The sequence below is a fragment of the Calidris pugnax genome, unplaced genomic scaffold (genome assembly GCF_001431845.1).
Source record: "Calidris pugnax isolate Ruff unplaced genomic scaffold, ASM143184v1 scaffold81, whole genome shotgun sequence".
Lineage (NCBI taxonomy): Eukaryota > Metazoa > Chordata > Aves > Charadriiformes > Scolopacidae > Calidris > Calidris pugnax.
In genome coordinates, this window is record NW_015090880.1 from 8,980,789 (window position 1) to 8,997,375 (window position 16,587).

Genomic DNA, 16,587 nt, shown 5'->3' on the forward strand with positions numbered 1-16,587 from the left:
TGAGAGACAGCCCTTGTCCCTGGGGTGAGGCTCTGAGCAGGGGGTTGGTCTGGCCCAAGGCGTCTGTTGGGGAATTGTCTTCCAGGAGAGACCTTCAGCTTTTCTCTCTGTGAGCACAGGATGGATGCTCTGAGCCTGTGATACTGCCAGGCTGGGAGGTGACAATGACAGGGACAGGAACTGCAGGGGAGTTGCTTTTAGCCCCTCTACCTAGGGCAGAAGGGTGCAAAGCGGTGTCCAAACCCCTTATGCAAGATTTCTTTACTTACAGCTATTTAGCATGTCTAGGAACTGGTGAGCACAGGTTGGCACCTGAAGGGTTCTGCTGTGAGTTCAGCCTGACCTGCTCTTCAAATCCCCTTTTGTGCGTGTGATTATATTTCCATAATGCTGCTGAGATTTATGCAGTGTCGTTCCCACGTCTGAAAGTGGAGGCTGTGGACAAGTCATTAAGCACAGTAAAAAAGGCACTAAAAAGTTATTACCCAGGTGCAAGCGTATGATCTATTATGGGAAGTCTTCATGCAAGTGGTTTAGTGGCCTTTTTAATTAGGAATTCAGAACCTCTTCTGATGCTTCCTTGTAGCTGCTCTGCAGTAGGGGTTCTTACACGGCTCAGCTCCTGCCCCAGGGACCACGGGGGGACAAAAAATCTGCTTTAGATTAAGCAGCAGAGTTTTTCTCCAGAATAAAGGCAAGGCCCTGTGAGGATTCCCTTACCCTGAGTATCACTCAGACACCACACTGCTATGGTGCAGCCTCCTGGACAGCAGTACAATAGTCTGCTGGGACCACAGGTGGTGATCCCAGGCATGGTCCTACTCCCAAGGGTCCCGTGTGTGGTCCCTCCTCTTTCCTGTTCTATAAACTATACAGTAGAAACTTGTGTTGAAGAATAATGAAGGCTTGTTTCTATAGACTTACCTCTTGTAGCTGAACTCTCTGCTATCAAGTGACTGCAAGCTCTGGCTGTTTTCCCTGACCTTTAGAGCATACATAGCATTGCTTTCGCATGGATTCTCTGCTGTCTAGTAAGGGTTGAGATCATGCACCTTTTCTTTCACAGATGAATGTCTCTCTCTTCTCACCAGCTGTCTAATTTCTTGGGTATTCCTATGCACTTGGGAATTATGTATTCCTGTGATAGCACATACATTCAATTTTAAGTATTCCAGAAGGTGTGATGATGCCCAAGGCGATTTTCATCGACATCCGTCTGCTTCATCGCTCCTATGTGTTCAACCTTAAAATGGGATAGTAAAGACAAAAAGGACATTGAAATGAGATTGAGATTCAGTGATCTGAAATAGTGCTAAATTAAGAGAAGGACTACAGAACAAAAGTCCTGGGGTACAGTCACTTTTCATGTTTCATGCTCATGGTTTAGAAAAAATTAAGCCATGCCTTAGTGCAAGTTCTGCACGTCTCTTGCCAGGGGAAAGGTGGGGGCTGAGATGTGAAAAGTGCCCAGTTGTTGGTTTATTTATTAAGTGCTGTGTACAAGTAGAGCACATTGTTATTTAATGAGGGGTACTGCTATTGCTGGTTGCAAAGCAGAGTAGGGAGATAGAGAGCATGCTTTAAAGAATTGGTACTCTGCTTACTCCTGCCTGGACAGAGCTCTGGAAGAGGGAATGGTTTAATGGGAAAGCCAACCTTGACAGTGGTTTCTCTACATTTTAGTTGTCCTTTCTCTGAAATGAAGGTAGAACAACCTGTTGCCTTTGTGAATGTGCTAGGTCTCCCAGTGAACAGCAGCACTATGTGTGAAAGCACTTAAAGAGTATTTAATGTACTGTTGTCATTACACAGACAAAGAGGACACAGCATGCTCATGGAGAAAGGAGCTTGCAAACTTGACCAGAGTGCAGAGAGACACAGTGGTGTTTTCTTGAATGCCTTTCAGAGCAACTCCAAGGTGCTTCAGATCAAAAAAGTCCATGAAAGGCAGGACACAGCACACAGGATTGTCTTGCCTGCCTCACCCATCTTTCACACCTTTGCCAAAAGGCCTTGTAGACAAATAAAGCTGAGAGCATCTGCACCAGCTTCCACTCCGTGGCTTAGAGGAGGTGAGAAGGGGGATCCCAACAGCTGCACACAGCCACTGCAGCGGTGGGATCTATGAGGATGTGGGAAGAGGGCTCACCAGCCCCTGATGGTTGCTGAAGGAAGGATGAAGTCCAGCAAGTCAGGGTTTGCTGAGCCCTGTGATCGTAGTCAGGCCAGAGACACAAAATGCATGTTGAGGGGTGGGTCTCCCACAGAACCAGAGGATGTGGTGTTAGCGTGTTTGCCGTAGCTCTTCTCAGTGGCTGTGTGTCCCTGAGCCAGGCTGGCTCAGTCTTTGCTTTGGGTTTCCTATCTGTGAAACTAGAGCAAAGCTTCTGTTCCACAGCAGAGAAAATGCTCGTGACTGAGATGGTTGGGTTGAGTGGGCACCATCTGCTGGAAGTGCACGCTTGTCCCCACTGACCCAGGAGATGCCAGGATGACTTTGCTTCTAGCCTTCAGAAGTTAAGCAGGACAAACCCCATCCCAAGTGTCTGGCTGTATCTGGGCTTCCAGTCCTGGGTCCTGTCTTAGAAGAATATAGGACTGCAAAAATGTGAGTGGTGATGCAACAAGAAGAGGTGGTGTCACGCCTCTTGTTCTTCTCTTAAGCTGATTTTGAAAGGGTACCTTGTGCCATTTTCTGCTCTGTTTACATGTAGGAAATATTTTGCTGCCTCCTCTACTGGATTTTATAAAAGAGGATGTCGATTATGTTGGCACAAAACCAGTCACCTGTATTTTCACACAGAGGATTTTTCTCTTTCTCCATGGTCTGTGCTAGTGAGATGCTGAGCTTTGGTAAAGCTGGCAGTGCACGGCCTTCATAAATCTAAATCATGACCAGGCCTTAACTAGCTACAGTCCTTTGCAGTTGTGTTTTTTCCGGGGTGATAAATTTGATAGAAGTGATTAGCCATGTCTGAATTAAATAATTGTTCTGTGAAATGAGCAGCTCTGTGGCTGGTTCAGTGGAAAGGAAACTTTGATTAGCACGTGCGTGGTATTGCAGTCATCTTAGACAAGAAGTGGTAATGACTGCAGATAGTAAATGCACACTGAACCCATTTCATGAATGAAACTCTTTACTCGCGCTGTACCCAAAGCAGATACACTGATAAAGCAGATACAGTAGGCAGCCCTTGTAAAAGCAATTATTCTTTCAGTTCAGACCTCCCAGTAAAAGGTTGTTGGGCTTACATTTCCATTTTCTCCTGCTGAGCTTTTCTCCTCTAATTGTAATATCATAGTATTAGGCGAGAGCACGGGGCATTTGAAAAGCAGTCGTCATTTAAATCACGCTAAGTAATCACCCTACTTATTTTCCCTGTTAATGCCCCGAAGATTGCAGTGAATAGCATTGCCATAAATTCTCATCCAAACCAGCCGGGGGATTTCTGCAGGGAAGCAGCAGCCGGGGGTGAAGGGGCTGGGAGCAGTGTGTGGTGCTGGGCAGAGGAGGTGAGGCTGGGCTGGCTGCAGGCATGGCAGAGGGACATCTCTGGGGCAGGAATGCCATCTCGTGGCCGCAAATAGCTATTATGTGATTAAATCCACCTCCCCATCCCTTCTTACAACTTCCCCATAACACTTCAGCTATGCTTAGGAAACACTTCCATGCTGAAACCAAGCTCTGCGTTCTCTGTACAGCAGAGATCGTCCTTTTTTTGGGTTCCTAAAGCTGCGCCGTCGGCCTCAGCAGCTCCTCTTGGCTGTGGTACCCTGGCAGCCGAGTGACACGGTGCTGGCACGGGAACGGGGTCTGTGGGGACTGCCTGTGAGCCACAAGCAGATCAAGAGCAGACCTCCACAGGCTTTGCTTTGCTGCAGTCTCCGTCAGCTTTACCCTGTTCCTTCTGCACCTTGCGTGCCCAGACGCAGATGTGATGCTCTCCTAGACATATTTCTCTCAGCCGGCAGCCCTAGTGTTGCTGTAGCCAGTTTGAGGATGTGGGAGTTGCAGCTCCTGGAAGGGAGAGATGGTGCCTTTTTATCAGCTGTCTGGTACTGCTGGCTGCATGATGTTAAGCAAGATGGTGTCTGCTTGTGTGACACTTACAGCGTGTCTCAGAGCCCTGGGAACAGAAAATGGGTAGTCCATGAAACGCCAGAGGTTGGAAGACATCCTCAGCTGCTGCTAGGATGAGACCAGTCCTTAGGGACCTGCTGTCTCTGCTCACCTTTTGCATAACATCATAGTGCATTCTGCAGTGGTGTTTTGGGGTAAATGAACACCCTTTTCGTAAGCAGAATAACAACTGATGATGTATTTTTAGCAGAGGGAATATTATATGCTTGGCAGGAATTAGGACATCACGGGAAACGATGGGTTCACTCAGAGAGCCCTTGGGTTGTCCCATTGGAGCAGATGTCAGAGATATGGCCTCATGTAGCTCCAGGGGAAGGCAGATATGGCCACCGCTGCCGGCCAGTGCGTGTGGGGATGCTGACTTGGTCACTTGCACAGTAGCTGCATCGGTGGAAACAGGTTTTACCATCATTATAAAGTCTGCACAGGAAAGTCTAGGAGGAATCAAATCTGTTTGTGCTGTCACTCCCACTTCAACTCAGCTTCTTCCGAGGGGATGGGACTGAAAGGCTGTTCTGTCAGCAGAAAGAAAGGAGAGGAAACAAATGTGAACAAAAATAGGCCGCGTTGTCAATCTGTGTCTGATGACTTTGGTTATCCTGTTCTGAAGGTGAGTAAACACATCGAACTTCTGCCGTGGGAGGAATCCCAGAGCAGGCTCAGCAGCTCTTGGGAATCAAGCTGTGTTACAGGTGCCAACCAATCTCAATCCATTTCTACAGGCAGAGTGGAAAGGTACCTTTCTTAGCACCTGAATTGTATTTCCTAGCCCAGGGCATCTTTGAATGAGCAGAAACACAGAAGGTTTTCTGCGTCTGTATGTATTTGAGGTTTTCTTTTCAGGTCTGTTTTTTTTGCACCTGTAGCAGTCACCTCCAGCACCCCTCTGCAGCAGTGGAAAGACAGGGGCACTTTTAGGGCAGGCTTCATCTCATCTGCTTGCTGCCTCTGAGCTGGGATGAGGCAAATGAAAGCCTAACTCCACTGACGATTAATTAGGTCTCTCCTGAGCCCAAGGCAGATGACATGGGCACGTGTGCATGGTAGTACAGTCCCTTAAATTTGTGGTTTTCCACAGTTGTGATCTGTCTCATGTCTCTGAATCCTCTCCTGATAGCTAAAGATCAAATCCTTTGAGCCATAGTTCCATGTGAGGCCCTCTACAACATTTTCTACAGTGTGAAATCCAAACTCAGTCCCACAAAAAATGCCAAATGGATTAAATTACTTGCTCTTTTGCCGGTGGGTGGCTGCTGCTGGCAAGAGGAACCGACACCTCCTGTCCTTCATCCACAGCATGGTGCACTCACTGAATGCTGCAGAGTAGGCAGCACACAATTTCTTCTTTGTTTGGTGTCTTTATTTTATTTCAGACTAAATAATTTCTTATCTTTCAATAATGATATCTCTTGAGAAGGTGTATCACCCACTGGGTTATGTTTCTTGGAAGAATTCAGCTGACCTCGATCAAGGTTTGTAGTCCCACTGTAATAAGTTGCAAACCAGTTTGGAACTGTCCCCAACCCAGCATCCCCAAACTGGCTGTGGTTTATGGGCATTCCCCCACTGAAACTGAGTTGTGCATGGAGCTGCACCCCGTGGGTCTCCAGTTGTGTGACCCAGCCTGTGGCTTTTCTTGGAGACCCTAAAAGAAAAACCTGAATTCTTCTGTTGCCTTTGGCTTTTTTAAAATCCCAAAGACACAAACCAAAAACCTATTATCCAGTGCCATTACCCAGGAGAGCTGCAAAAAATACATATCTTCCCGAAGGCTTTGGGATGCCCTACTTCTTTTTATTACTGCTTTGTGACCCAGCTGCTGCAGGTGTGAGCAACAGTGCCTCTGCCACGTGCCATGGACACGTATGTGCTGCCACATCCCCTGCCAGTTCGGTGCCTCACCAACACTGCTCCTAAAGAGGGGCCTGCTCCTCCCAATGCCTGCTCGTGAAAGGCTCAGCACATGGCCAGCATTGTCTCATTTGTGTCGTTCCTAGAAGTTCACAAATACCCATTTCTGAAAATGAAGTGCACTTTTTCATCCCCCTGGATGCTGTCCCTGCATTAGGTTTTGCTGTTGAGCTGAGTAAGTCTGCGTGTGCTCCGTGCTAATGAGCTGCAGCCTCAGAGGATGGGCAAGGGAAGTTCAGAAAGATCACCGATAGCCATAATCTTGGTCTTTGACTTCATGTTTTTGGATAGCCAGTCTATGTAAACTGTTAGAGAATTAAACAAAAAGCTTTTCTGCATGCTGCTTCACATGCAGTTAACTGTTAAACTCGTTTAAAGCCTGTTTATTTTCCTCCTTGCTGGTATCTCAAGAAATATATAAAAACAAAACACACCTTAGCATCACATTGGAGTAACAAGTGTAGCTGACTCCATCAGCTGCGTGAAGGTAGGTTAGCTGGGTGTCTGGTGTATTTCTTCTCTAACTTTGTTTTTCCCGGTGCTCAAGCTGTGGGCTTACATGATTTATGGCCCAAGATTTAAGGCTGCTCCCTGGAAAGGTCTCTTCTGGGAGGGGAGGCGTGGGCTGAAGAAATAAAACCGTCGTTTCTTAGGCAGGATTTCTGGAAGAACTAAATCAAGACTGTTTGTAGCATTTCAGTCTCCCAGTGATGAAGCAGGGTCAGACCTCTCCATCCTCAGAGTGGGATCCATCTCCAGGATGCACCACGGCTGGGCACTGTGGTAAGCCACGAAACCAAGGCTGGATTAAAAGCATCACACCGCACAAGGTGAAGCAACAACCCAGCAAAAGGTGACTTTGCTGACGTGTTCCCTCACAAAACGGGCAGTGTCTATAAAGCTGCCCTCTGTGCCACCTTCTTGATGTGCTTCCTTCCACCAGCCAGCTCACTTTGGAGACCGAACGACAAATACACCAGGAGGGACACAGACACACTGGTGTGGGTGCCGGGAGAGAAGAGGTGAGGGATGTGGATGAGGAGAAGTGTGTGAAGCACAACCCTTTTCTGCCTGCACCAGCAGCGCAGGAGGGAGGCCATGGGAGCTGTACATTGAGTGTAATACATGCCTGGAGGGAACCCACCGAGGGAAGGACGTAGCTCTCCTTTAATACACATTTTTATTTTATTTTTCGCATGTGTTCCATGCAAGCTGGCAAGTAAACCCGTTTCAATAAATATATCTGGAGAGGGAGAAAAGGTGTCCTCTGGCCGTTTTGAAGCCCCTGGGAACTGGCCATAGATCATGTATAAATGTCAGCCCTGTCGAAAGCACATCACTCTCCAGCTGCTCCCATGTTAGCCCACTGACAGGCCGAGCTGGTTAGCGGGGCTGATTCATGGCCCAGCGATATAATTCAGTTGCTCGTGTTCATTATTTATAGAAATCACAGCCGTTGATGTTCTGGCCAGATGAAGTTACAGGAGCAATGATGGAAGAAGGGTTACTGTTTCAAATCAGGCAGGAGCTAAGCAGATTTGCTGGAGACAACAGTACAGGGATGAAAGAATTTAATGTATTCTTCTGGGCACTAACATGTATGTTTGCTTTTGAGAAGGTCATGGGTGCTAAAGTTTCCTTTAGAGGAACTTACACACTAGAGGTGAACAGAAATTATTAAGTCAATGTCTCTCAAGGACAGCTGAGAATATTGTGTATTAGGCCATTTAAGGGGGCTGTCGTGGAGGAAAACAGCCAGAATCAGAGAATCTGCTGCCTATTTTTGTGTGATACATGAGTGCGGGCAGGACAAGGACCCTTGCAGGGGTTTGCTCAAGCCTTATTCATGTCCCAAATAACCTTGTCACTTCCCACTGTAACATAGTGCCATGGTGCTTGAATGGTTTTGTCTTTTTGGATACATAATAATTTGACTTCATTATCCTTGTGTCTGCATTTTGGTAGCACTCAGAGACTACAGCCAAAGATCAGGGTGTGAAGCACTTCACATCCATAGGATGAAGACAATTGTTTCTGCAGTGCCAGGAAAGGGTAAGATCTTGGTACAGCAGTAAGGTGAGGAGCCTAGGTGGTCTTCCTTGTTTTGTCCATAAGTTAGGAAGGGCTGAGTAGCATCAACCTAAGGGCTTGCCCGAAGATCACCAGCATGTTGCTTGAAACAGCTGACAGCAGCTTGGTCTGAGCAGCCTGCACCTCCATCAGCAACGGCAGCATTTTCCCTCCATTTCCCAGTAAGGACAGTGCCTGCAAGAGCTCACAAACACTCCTGAAATTGGACAGGTAAGGCCATCCTTCAAGTGCTCCACTACCATGGAGGTAGTGGGGGACACAGGTGACCTTCCTCCCTTGTTGTCCCCTTACACCCTCTGGATATGCCTCATTTTATGTTTCATTCAGAAAAGCATCTCAGTGCTTTAGGTTGATTGGTTAGGACCTGTGATGGCACCTCTAGGTGAATCTGTAGACACAAAGTCCACAGTGATGGTCTATTTATTTTGCTTGTAAAAGGTAAAACAAGGGGCAGCATTTGTCTAGTTAACACCTGGGGTATATCTCATCCTCTGGCTCTTTGCAGCTGCCCCCATCCCTGGAGGTGTTCAAGCAGAGGTTGGATGGGGCTTTAAGCAACCTGGTCTAGTAGTGGGAGAGACCTACCCATGGCAGAGGGGTTGGAACTCGATGATCTTTAAGGTCTTTTCCAACCTAAACTATTCTATGATTCTCTGAGTTTAGCTACTTATCCTAAGTTTCATGCCTAACTAGAAACCTTGGAGAGCATTTTTTGGTCAGCTCCAGGCTTTGGGATACACTGGGCAGTAAGAAATGCTGAGGGTTTCAGGTGGGGCTCAGATGGTTAATATGGTCCTAAATGAGAAAGTACTGTCAGGATTTTTCTGCTTGCATACTTATTTTCCGTGCTATGTAGATATATGTATATATTTGGCCAGAGTGACATTATTTGTCCTCGTTTGCAGATGTATTATTGTTTTGAAGTGTTAGCATGAGCTCTATGATATGGGGACAAGATAGCATGGGTACTTCATGAGATTTGTCCAGAATGGGTCCCAAGGCGCTTTTCCAACAAATAAACTCCTACAGTGATAACCTGCTTAATTATTTAATGGGGAAATTAAACCATTACACTGTTAGTCCCTCAGAAGATCCTAATACCTAACTACTGTCCAGAGCTAATTTTCTGAACAATAATTTAATACACAGTACAGATAAACTGCGTACTTAGGTTGAATACAAATGATGTCTCAGTGACATGAATTATGGCCTTATGCTGAGCATCGCTATGGCAACTAATGACATCACCACAGGCTTCAACCTGCACAAAACCCAACTTCTGAGGGTCTCTATTTGTTGGCGCGGATCTTTTCAGGGCTTTTGGGGGGGTATGAATATGTAAGCACCACAGTGTTGTCAAGGGTTTGCTATGTATGTTTACTGTCATTTGAAACATTTATTCCCTTTGTGGTTAATGTTGTTCTCATGAAGGAAACCTAATGAAAATTACTGTTTGTATTTGGTTAGTAACATTTGTTGATAACATATGGTCTGGGAATGCTTCAGCAAATAAGAGCTTTTTAATAGTAAACAGAGATATGAGTTCTATAAAGCAGATGCTGTCAAAATACACAGTGTAAGGTTGGATATTTTCTTACTTTTTCCTGTTACCCAAAGCAAAATTACCTTTCTACTTTCCCTGCTGCTGGAAATGTAGGTTTTTTTAAGCGAGAAAACATAATCTGTGACTTGAAGCTGCAATTAGAAAAGAAGGTTGTTTCTCAGTTATTATGTTTTAAATGTTTATTAGGTGTCTGATGGATCACACATGAAGAAGATGTAATATTGGGGTCTGACTGGACTGTAAATAATTTATGCCAAACCTCTGCTCCCTGGTACCAGTGGCAGTTTGATGCATCATCATAAAAGATGAAACATGAGAAACAGTAACACCAGGAGAGAAAACTTCAGAGCAAAGCTGACGAAGAACCTGAGTTCATTAACCAGCTCTGCTCTGAACATGCTCATCTGCAATGCTCAGGTTGGACAAGATCTGCTCAGCAGAGAGCAAAGCGCAAACTCATACTCCTTGTGCACAGGAGGGAATAAATTATTTTTCCCCATAACTTTCCAAATGAAAAACCTGCTTTTTCATATTTAAGTTTGAAGTCACTGGACCATATGTCATCTGAGCCTTTTCCTGGTCATTTCAAGGGAATTACCTTTCTTCAGCAGAGGATTTAGTTTGAAGACAGTGTAAAGGAGAAAGTGTCATTAATAGTGTAGGGTGAATAGAGATGATTAGTGAGATACAGTATAATCTCTCATCTGACTTGCAGTATTTTAGGTTGCAGCATGTGTTCCATCACATCACTCAGAGGTGTTGCTCATGGCATGCTCTTGGTTTCTTCTAGTTTATGCAAAGCACCTTGTCTGTGATTGTCCTTCAGGTTCTTTTGCACACTTTACATGAGGTTGGAAGTGTGATGAATTTTCAGGGTTTCTGGGAACAACATAGAAACCTAACTTACAACGAATTATTAAAAAAAAACGAAAAAAAAAAAAAAACAAAGAGAAAGGTAAAGCAAAAAAGAAAGAAAAGAGAAGAGAGTCATTTTATCTGCCAGTTTCACATTGGACCTCTGCATGGTCAGATGCTTGGGAGCATCCTCCTGGCAGTGGTGTGCTCTTCCACGTCCTCCTCTGCTCTTCATCATTTACTGAGCTGTTCTCTGTTTTAGGAGTGCTTTGCTTAGCTCTGCCTGGAAGTTTCTGCCTGTCTTTATTTTAATAAGTTTCAAACTTTCTAAGCTGTAGTAACAGAGCTTGAAACACAGCTGTGAAGTCTCAAACATAAAAGCACCATGACTTTTTACCCCTTAACATAGAAGGTATTTTTTTCTCTTCTCTGCTGCTTTCAAAGTTGTTTAAAGATTACAAATAGACATTAGTTCAAGTTCCACTTAATTTTTGTTCTGTGACCCTCTTCAGTCTGTGCTTATTTGCCACAGGGGAGCATTTTCCTGTATCTCAAAAACGTTAGCACAGGTGAGTAATTTGATGTGCTGGTGTGAGTGGCACCACTTATGGAGGCTCTTCATGAGCCTGTTTGAAAAGCCGTGGCCCTGAGGATGTTGAACAGACTTGGTGTCTCATGGTTTTCTTTTCCCTACAATCTTGCTAAATGAAAGGTGGCTGCTGTGTAAGGTCTGGGTATCTTTAAGAGAACCCTGTGAAGATGTTCACCAGCATCCTCACCATCTCAGGTGACCTCTCATGAGTGCACACTGCTCACTGGGACAAGAACAAGGCCCAGGAGGAAACTCCATGAAACAGAGTGCAATGGGCTGTGGCCATGTTGTGAGACTTAAAATGGCAAGTTTGGCCATAGGTGTTGACAGACTGTGGCTGGGACCCTGTGCCTGAGGGCTCCCTTGTGGAATGAGTTCATGTTCTCTGCACACTTGGGCAGCTTGTGGTTGCAGGAGCTTGGAGATGTCATCTAGAAACATGCCTGTCTAGAGGAGGGTTTCTCATACTGTGGGACATTCGGCCTCCATAGCATGGCTATCCAAGGCAGGGAACCAGCTGGGGGATGGCTCATGGAGTACAAATAGAAGACAGTGATCTTGGTTTATTGCGTAGTTGAAGAGGTGGCAACTTCCTGGCCACTGCTGTCCCGTTCCCAAGGAGCCGGTGTCCTGCTCTGCAGTCCCAGCAAACTCTGGACATGATGGCTTGAACTTAAACCTGGGCTGGAGGGCTGGGCTGGGACTCAGAAGAGGACCCAGGTTAAATTGGGGTTTCTTCAGAGAAAGCAGATCTCACTATGAACCTGGAAAGGAGAGGTTAATCAGCCAAGAGAAGAGCAGAGGCATGAGTGATTACAGATGTCCTAGGTGCAGATGTCCCCGATCCTCAAATTCTGTTGTGACTATACGGGCTGTCGCTGCAGGAGACATATTGTTCTTGCTAAATAAAAAAGTTCTCTTAAATTTGGTTTCATGCGGCTCCCAAATACTCTTTTTTTTTTTTCCCCAAAGAACCATCATGGTTTCTCCAAACATCTGTCGCTCATTTCCCTAAGAAAATAATTAATGCTCTTGTCACTCAGACAGCCCAGCAACTTTGGCTTGTGCCAGAGAGGATGTTTTTGGTTAACTGTTGCACACCCAAGGTGCTGACCTGCCAGTGGAGCTCAACATCTCTCTGTCCTTATTTTCACAGCTGGGGGACCCAAGGAGACTTCACCACAACACACGCACTTCCTGCAGTGAAGGTGAAGCTGTTCACGGAGAGCACGGGAGTGCTGGCGCTGGAGGACAAGGAGCTTGGGAGGGTAAGGAGATTTTGAGCTTAATAATAATGTTTCCTTCTGGCCCTGCTTTTCTCCAGAAATCTCTCCTGTGCGGGAATATCTTTGGAGCACAACATGCTCTGCTTTTTTGCCAAGCTTCAGGAGGGGAGGGGAAAAAAAGCAAGCTCTCCACTGCTGGAAAGGAGTGCATCTCGCATGCTGGCTTTGTTGTGAGTTTTTAATGGCAGCGTTTCAGCTGGCTGTGCCTGCACCGAGCAAAGGCAGAGGATCTTGTGTGCGGTATTGGCAGTCCGGAAAGCCTTAGAAGTTGCTTACGGAAATGGACATTCCTGAGGCAGAAAAGGGGATTATGCTGAAGCAAAAAGAAGGGATTTAAGTTTGGCAAGAGAGTGTTAAGCTGCTCTCATATCTGCTGAGCAGCCGGTGCACGGTTTGAGCGTTTGAAAGCACTGACTGTGGTACTCACTGCAAAGGGCTGGGAATCCTGGCTTCCCCCGGGGATTGGGGCTGAACTGGTGGCTTCAGTGGGGCTGGGCTGGGAAGTGAAACATGGGGGATTGTTGCCCCCATCAGTGGTGCTAATAGCTCAGATTCCTGGGGTGCTGGCCACAGATCCAACCTTCCCACCCCGTCTCTGCCCCTCACCCCTGATCCCTAAACCAGTGCCCTGGGACTGGTGACCCTCCATCACTGCAGCCCACAGCTCCAGAATATCTGTGGATGGCACTTTTTTATGGCTTTGGGACACTTCAGTTAGTCCCATGATTTTTTTGGCAGCTGTGTAATTTGGGTTGGCCCCAAGCGTAAATGGCTCCCTGCCATGCAGCTCTTCAGGGGTGGGAAATGAGCATGGTGAAGACCCCAGGAAAATCAGTTCAGGATAAGAGAGGCTGCACCTTACACATGGGCTTGGCATCTCCCATGTCACGGCTCAGCATGGTCTGGGTGATCTCCAGGAGCACCCTGGGCTCTGTCTGCCTTGGCTCTGCAGTGCATCTTGCTCTCTGCCCTGTCTACATGGCTGTGGCCAAGAAAGCCACTGATCCTGTGGCAAGCCCAAGTATGGTATTTCCAATTATGGACTGTTGGGATGTTTCTTGCCAACTCCATGGCTGCTTCTGCCTTGATACAGGAGAATGTGTCCACACAACAAAGTTTTTCCTAATTAACATGGGTTTGTGTTCATCCGATTCATACTGGTGCCAAATGTTCTTTCAGGTCCTACTGAGCTGTTGATTTAGTTTATATCTTTATGGTGGAGAGCACTGCATGTGATTTTGTCTCATATAATTTTTCTTCATTTTAACTATTTGTGTTTTCACATTCAAGTAACATCCTTTGTTCTTGCACTTGAGAGAGAGAAAAGCAAAACTATGTCTTCTTTTCTCCTCTCAATCTCCTCTCTTCAAAGCGAGTCGCAGCTCCTTTGGACTTTCCTCATCCACAACTTGATCCACCCTTTCTCCCTGTTTTTTGACAACGGGGATGACCCCACTAGGCTGCAGTACTCCAGCCGAAGACCGACCGTTGCTTTGCTGCGCAGCATCATAATATTTTCAGGTTGATTTCATAGAATCATAGAATGGTCCAGGCCGGAAGGAACCTCCAAAGGTCATCTAGTCCGACCTCCCCACAGTCAGCAGGTTTTCCAAAACCTTCTTCTTCAAACAGCCCGGCACTGCTGCCTTTGTGCGCTGCAGCGTGCTGAGCAGAGCTTTTCACCCATCTGGCCACGCCGCCTTTCAGGGCTGTTTCCCCTGAGTGGTTACACCGGGTGTAGGCCCTCTTGCTTTGTGAGCCTTGTTTCCACTGGCAGCCATGAGCGGTGCTGACTTTGCTGCTCTGGGGAAGCAATTAGCTGTGCATGTTGTTCTGAGAAAGACGTCAGGCCCCGAAGCAACCCCCTCTTGCCCTGAAATGCTGATGAGCCAGCCCTGCCGATGCGCTTTAATTCCCAGTCCAGCGGGAAGCCATCCCTGGGCTCTGGCCGCAGGACGTGGGCCAGCAGCGGCGAGCGCGGGCGGTGATTTCCCCTGGCCCGTGGCCACCAGCTCTTTCAGTCGGCCCAACTTCAAAGGGATGCTCGGTGTGCCCGGAGCGGCCGAGAGATGACGCGTGTCTGCTCAGGCTGCCTCAGGATTTCTTCTTTCATCAAATAATGAAACCGGGAGCGTGTTAAGCCCTTGGTTTGGTGTTGGAGTGGGCATGAACCTGTCTGCACGGAGAGAGGAGGGAAGCGGGTTTTATACACAAAAACACCCATGCTCAGCCACCCTTTGAGAAGCGGCTTTGTGCTCTGCCAGGCGTGTACAATGCCCACTTTTCTATTGCCAGTGTTAAATTGGCAACCGGCCGGCGCTCCTCATTTTGCCACTTTTATCAAAGGGAGAGCTGGAAAATGCTCCCAAGCCCTGAACTGCTGGATGGGCAGCTAAAGGCATGGGAATACATCCTGGTCCTATTGAAGGCGGTGGCAAGGCTCCCGCGGATTTCAGCCATGCCAAGACTTCATCTACTGAAAGCAAAGAAGGAAAGAGCCATGAATTGCAACAACACTGAGCAAAGTTTATGCACCTTTTGATGAAAAAGAGTTAGAAATCAAAGTAGAGAGCATCCCAAATGCCCTGAGTGGCTGCTGCCTTGCTAAGAGATGCGGTTTAGTGCAAGTCTATGTGCTTGCACGGCCTGATTTGCAGTGAGGGTCCTTGGACACCGCTCAGCATTTGGGTCCACCCCTGTTTCTAACAACATCCCACATGGAGGACTCACTATTCACCTTCAGGACTTGCTTAAATGTGTTTTTTTCCAAGAGTGATGCAGTCGAGACTTGTGTTGCTCTGTTATCTGTGTAACTAATAACAGCTTCAGATTCCTGCCAGAGAAGGCATTAGTCTAATTCGGTAAAAGAAGTTATAAATAATGTTGATGAATAAGGGTGAAGTTGAGAATCTACTGATGTTAACCTCAGGCTTTGGAGGAGGCAATAAAATCATTTTGAAAATCATTCATCAGAGGGTAATAGCGTCAAGGATATTTTGGTGGAAAACAGCCCTTAGGTTGTTGACTCAGCATTAAAGTTGAAGAGCAGAGGAATAAGGACTATAGTCTGAGCTGGAGTTTGGCAGAAGCACGGATAATTTTGAGCAAGGAATAAGTGATGGCAATACATCAAATAACGAGGGTGAATGCTGCCATTTGTAAAATAATTTGCTTGCATAAAGGTTAATGGATATAAAGGAGATTCATCTCGCTACAGGACAGCGGAGACTTGAACGAATTTGTGCCAGGCAAAGTCACCTCTGAGAATGAAAGCATCAGAAGAGGAATGGGTATATGAGGGAGAGGGTTAAGCCACCTCAAAGGACACATATGGAAACACCAGGAGACGATGGTGGATGCAGTGTAGTTCTGGGAGAATACTCTGTGGCTCGCTGTCTGAGGGAGCTGCTGTGCTTTGTAGGGGTAATGGGTGAGTGGGAAAAGCAGAGCTGTGATCAGGAGAGATTACTCGCCTCTTGGAGCCTTTCAGTTTCTCTGATGAGCCAAGCACTTCCATTAGTCTTCGTCTGCACAGCTCCACTGCAATCATTCGTGTTGCACTGATTTTCCCCCGGCTGGAGACCATCCCATCATTTCCTCACTGCATGAGATGGGAGCAGAGAGTCCTGCAGCCACTGATGTCATGACATGGGATGCAGATTTTGTCTGCTGTCGTAGTGTAGTCAGACACACCAGCCTACCTGAAACGCTGCCTACTGCATCCACTCTGAACAGTAAGCAAAAAATCAAGCCAGCTTCCCCACTACCTTATAGTAGCAGGAGATGAATCATTTTAGACAGAGCTTTCTGAGCCCTCGAAACAGCACACCTCACATGGGAAATGTCAGGAAAGCTGGAGATTGACCGAGTTGTATGAGGCTGAAAGTAGGAGATTGCAGTGGGCAACCCCAGCAAACCTTGTTGCTGGTTTGCTAATCACATTAGTACACCCTCACTTCCAGACTGATTTACCTGGACAGGTGCAATTTTGTTTACCACAGTCTTTGCTTAAATGGTGGGAACTAATAATGCAGTTCTGTTCTGCACAACCCCACAAACAATAGCACAGTAAATAGAGGAGCCAAAAAATATAGGAACTAATCTCAAAATAGTAAGCTATCCTTTAAAAAAGCAATAAAAAGCCATC

General features: G+C 46.5%; 1 protein-coding gene across 1 annotated transcript in view; it reads left to right on the forward strand.

The window, feature by feature from the left end:
* The window catches only part of CADPS (Ca++-dependent secretion activator), a 350,522-nt gene that overhangs the window by 223,298 nt on the left and 110,637 nt on the right, over positions 1 to 16,587 (forward strand). Inside the window, exon 7 of the mRNA XM_014946638.1 lies at positions 12,311 to 12,422. Within this exon, the coding sequence (XP_014802124.1) occupies positions 12,311 to 12,422 (112 nt within the window). The remainder of the gene's footprint in view (positions 1 to 12,310; positions 12,423 to 16,587) is intronic.